The sequence below is a fragment of the Sciurus carolinensis genome, chromosome 2 (genome assembly GCF_902686445.1).
Source record: "Sciurus carolinensis chromosome 2, mSciCar1.2, whole genome shotgun sequence".
NCBI lineage: Eukaryota > Metazoa > Chordata > Mammalia > Rodentia > Sciuridae > Sciurus > Sciurus carolinensis.
Window position 1 is genome coordinate 13810341 of NC_062214.1, and position 3154 is coordinate 13813494.

The 3154-nt window shown below is 42.0% G+C and overlaps 1 protein-coding gene across 1 annotated transcript; it reads right to left on the minus strand.

Annotated features, from left to right (window-relative positions):
• Positions 1-1180: 1180 nt before the first annotated feature.
• Positions 1181-2679, minus strand: Spint4 (serine peptidase inhibitor, Kunitz type 4). The gene is made up of 3 exons (XM_047539216.1): positions 2521-2679; positions 1944-1952; positions 1181-1353 (listed from the first exon to the last, which is right to left on the minus strand). Exons 1-3 carry the CDS (start codon positions 2642-2644, stop codon positions 1181-1183), a joined length of 306 nt encoding a protein of 101 aa, XP_047395172.1. The 5' UTR covers positions 2645-2679.
• Between the last annotated feature and the right edge of the window lie 475 nt (positions 2680-3154).

The window sequence follows — 3154 nt, forward strand, 5'->3', positions numbered from 1 at the left end:
CATGCTGAGGAGAGAGCAAAAATGACTGCCCTACCCAGGCTGGCTCAACGGAGCCTGTAGAGAGGCCATTTGTAGTTTATGTTGGAAGCATCTAGTCATGAGTGAATTCATATCAGGGATGATGGACAGGAAATTTTCAGTTAAAAATTTATACATCTAATCAGTATGAAAGGAAATGTGTTCAAGGAAATCAGCCAGAATTCTGAAATCAAAAAATTTCCAGAAATGTTTAATTTATTTACTCAGAACAATTTTAACATAGTTTTACATATTCCTTTTCTTTGTTTCTTCCTTCTGTCATATTATTTAGCACTTTGTTCTTCGCCCCTGTTAATAAATAAATACATTTTGTGATTACTATGGTCATTGCTATTATTTAGGACCCAATCAATGGGTCTTTATATATCAGCAGAACTTACAGATGTCATTAGTGCTAATACCCCTCCTGATCTATATACCTACCCATAAACTTTTTTTTTTTTTGGTTATTAGGGATTGAACCCAGGGGTCTTAACCACTGAGACACATCCCCAGCCCTTTTTAATATTTTATTTAGAGGCAGGATCTCACTGAGTTGCTTAGGGCCTTCCTTAATTGCTGAGGCTGGCTTTGAACTAGCGATCCTCCCAAACTACTGGGATTATAGGCATGCACCACCCCACCTGGTCATAAACTATTAATAACCAAATATAGTGCTAGACTCTGAGGATATGCATATGAATAATGTCATGTTTCTGCTCTTGAGACCATTGTTTAGTCATTCACTTTAGATATAGAACAATGATGGGTGTCTTCCCCTGCTATCCTGACATCCTTACAGCTTCTCCTTTAACTGTGAAACAATAAAGTATTGGATAGGATCTCAATACTTGAGGCTACCACGGTAGTAGTAAGATGCTGGGTGAAGAGTTAGGGGCTCTGCATTCATGCCCTTCTTCTGAGTGATCTTGAACAATTCACTAGCTTCTCTGGGCTTCAGTTTTCATAGTTTCAAGAAAATGTTGGACTAAAGGATGTGGCACACTGAAATTTGTTCCTCTGGCACAGCCTCAACTGATGTAATTTCCTACTTTCTTGTCCATTCTCCTTAGCCTCTTTTTTGCTTTTTCCTGGGGTTGGGCGGGAGGACATTATCCCTAGTATTCAGCATCCTTAAGGGTGGGGTAAAATACCAGGAGACTTACTCTGCAGAAACACAATATTTGTCACAGATAAATTTCTGTTTAAAGTTGTTTCTGTTGCCATTACAGCCAGAGAAGATGAAGGGCTCACATACATGTGTTAAAGTATTAAAGTAGAATCTGGTAAGAGTCAACTTGCAGCGGCCGGTCTTGACAGGATAGTTGCAGTAGTCTGCGAGAAAGAGCCCAGAGTTAGATAGTCCTAACCATCTTCCTAACACTTTTTCCTCAATGGCTCAGACTACTGAAATTCATCTACCCATGTGAATCTACCTGATTTTATTACTGAAGAGCAAGATACAGTTCCTTGTGTATGAATTTCACTGTGTGGGTGACACAGGGCAAGGATTCTGGGCTATCGCCTGTGTCAAAGATGCAGAGAAATAGTTGGAGGACAGTCAGGCAGTTCTACTACCTCTACGCTGACTGCAGACCTTGAGGGAGAAAGACCTTGAGATATCCTCCGTCTTTCACACGGTTCCTCGTTCATATGAACATATATCATTTCTTGACTCTCTACATACTTCCCCGGTCACTGAAAGTGAACTCTAACCTGTTCCCCTTAGGACACACCAGTCAGAGCCCTTTTTCCCCCATCCCAACCAGATTCTATGTAAATACACACACTATAAACACCCTTTACCACCTACACTTAGCTCCTGAAGGAGAGGCTTGGAAGGTCTAGTCCAGCAGATCTTTTTCTCCTCAGAGTATGTGTTCTCTCTCACCCTGCTTCCCCTTTGTCTACCCGTCCAGACTCACCTGGGCGTACTGAGACCGTGGATGAAGGTGGTTACAGCAGCAGCCATGGCGACCATGTTGGAGACAAAGAAGGAGTCAATGTCCATCTTTTTGAAGTCCAGCTACAGTCCCTCTCTCCCCTCTCACTCTGAGTGTTTCATACATGCCCATTATAATTTAAATAAAGGAAAAGCTAAATAAGTGGAATGAGACTACCCCAAACATGCAAGTGATGACCTCTGTTTGCATCCCTGCATCAGTGGACTGGAACACTGGTCCTACACATTCACATTGAATAGAATTGAAAGTCATGTAACAACCCTCCTGGCTAAATACATTTCTTGGATATGCCTGACATCAATCCAATTTTCATAATCCCCACTCCTTTTGTACTGAAAGCCCTTGGTAAGAAGTTAAGTTGATTCTACTTTCTTTTTTCTTTCTTCAATACATAGAGAGCACTCAGTGTAAATAGATGACCTAGAGCCCTAAGATTTGAGATAGAAGCAGGACTTGATCCTGATTATCACAGCAGCACCACCCAGGCTCCCTTCCCTGTCACAGTTTCTTTCTGCTTTCTTTTCTTATTTTGCCTTACTTCCAAGATTGCCACTGGGACAAAAATGTTTTTTCATCTCTTCGGATATAGCACCGGACAGTGTACGGAAAAGCATGGAAAAGACAAAGAGCCACAGAGAAAAGCAGATCCATTCAGGCTTCATGTCTTCTCGACAGCAGGTAGGAGAGTCCCAGACTGCTGAAATGATATCTTGAGGTGGAGATCCTTCTCTTGTGAGAAGTTGGACCTATATCTCCAATTTCATTTCCCCAGGGCTCCACCCTAGGCAGAGTTCTGGTGCATCCAGAATCGGTCTAGTGAACAGGACACTAAGTACTTGGGCACCCAACCATGTAGCTTGAAGGTCAATGGTTTGTTCGAGCCCTGTGGATGAACCTCAGCCTCCTTTGGTCCACCTCCTCTACAGACCAAAATCGCAAAGAGTTCAGGACATCAATATATATGTAAATATATAGATTTATTTTTTGTGGTACTGGGGATTAAACCTGGGGCCACTCTATCTATCACTGAGCTACACCCCTAGCCCATTTTTATTTTTACTTTGAGACAGGGTCTTGCTAAATTACCAAGGCTGACCTCAAACCTGCAATCCTCCTGCCTCAACCATCAGAGATTTTGTGATTACAAGTGTGACCCGACATCAGTATCTTTT

Coding starts and splice junctions, on each gene's coding strand:
- Spint4 (XM_047539216.1), bottom strand. CDS start 2,644: ATGAAGCCTGAATGGATCTGCTTTTCTCTGTGGCTCTTTGTCTTTTCC.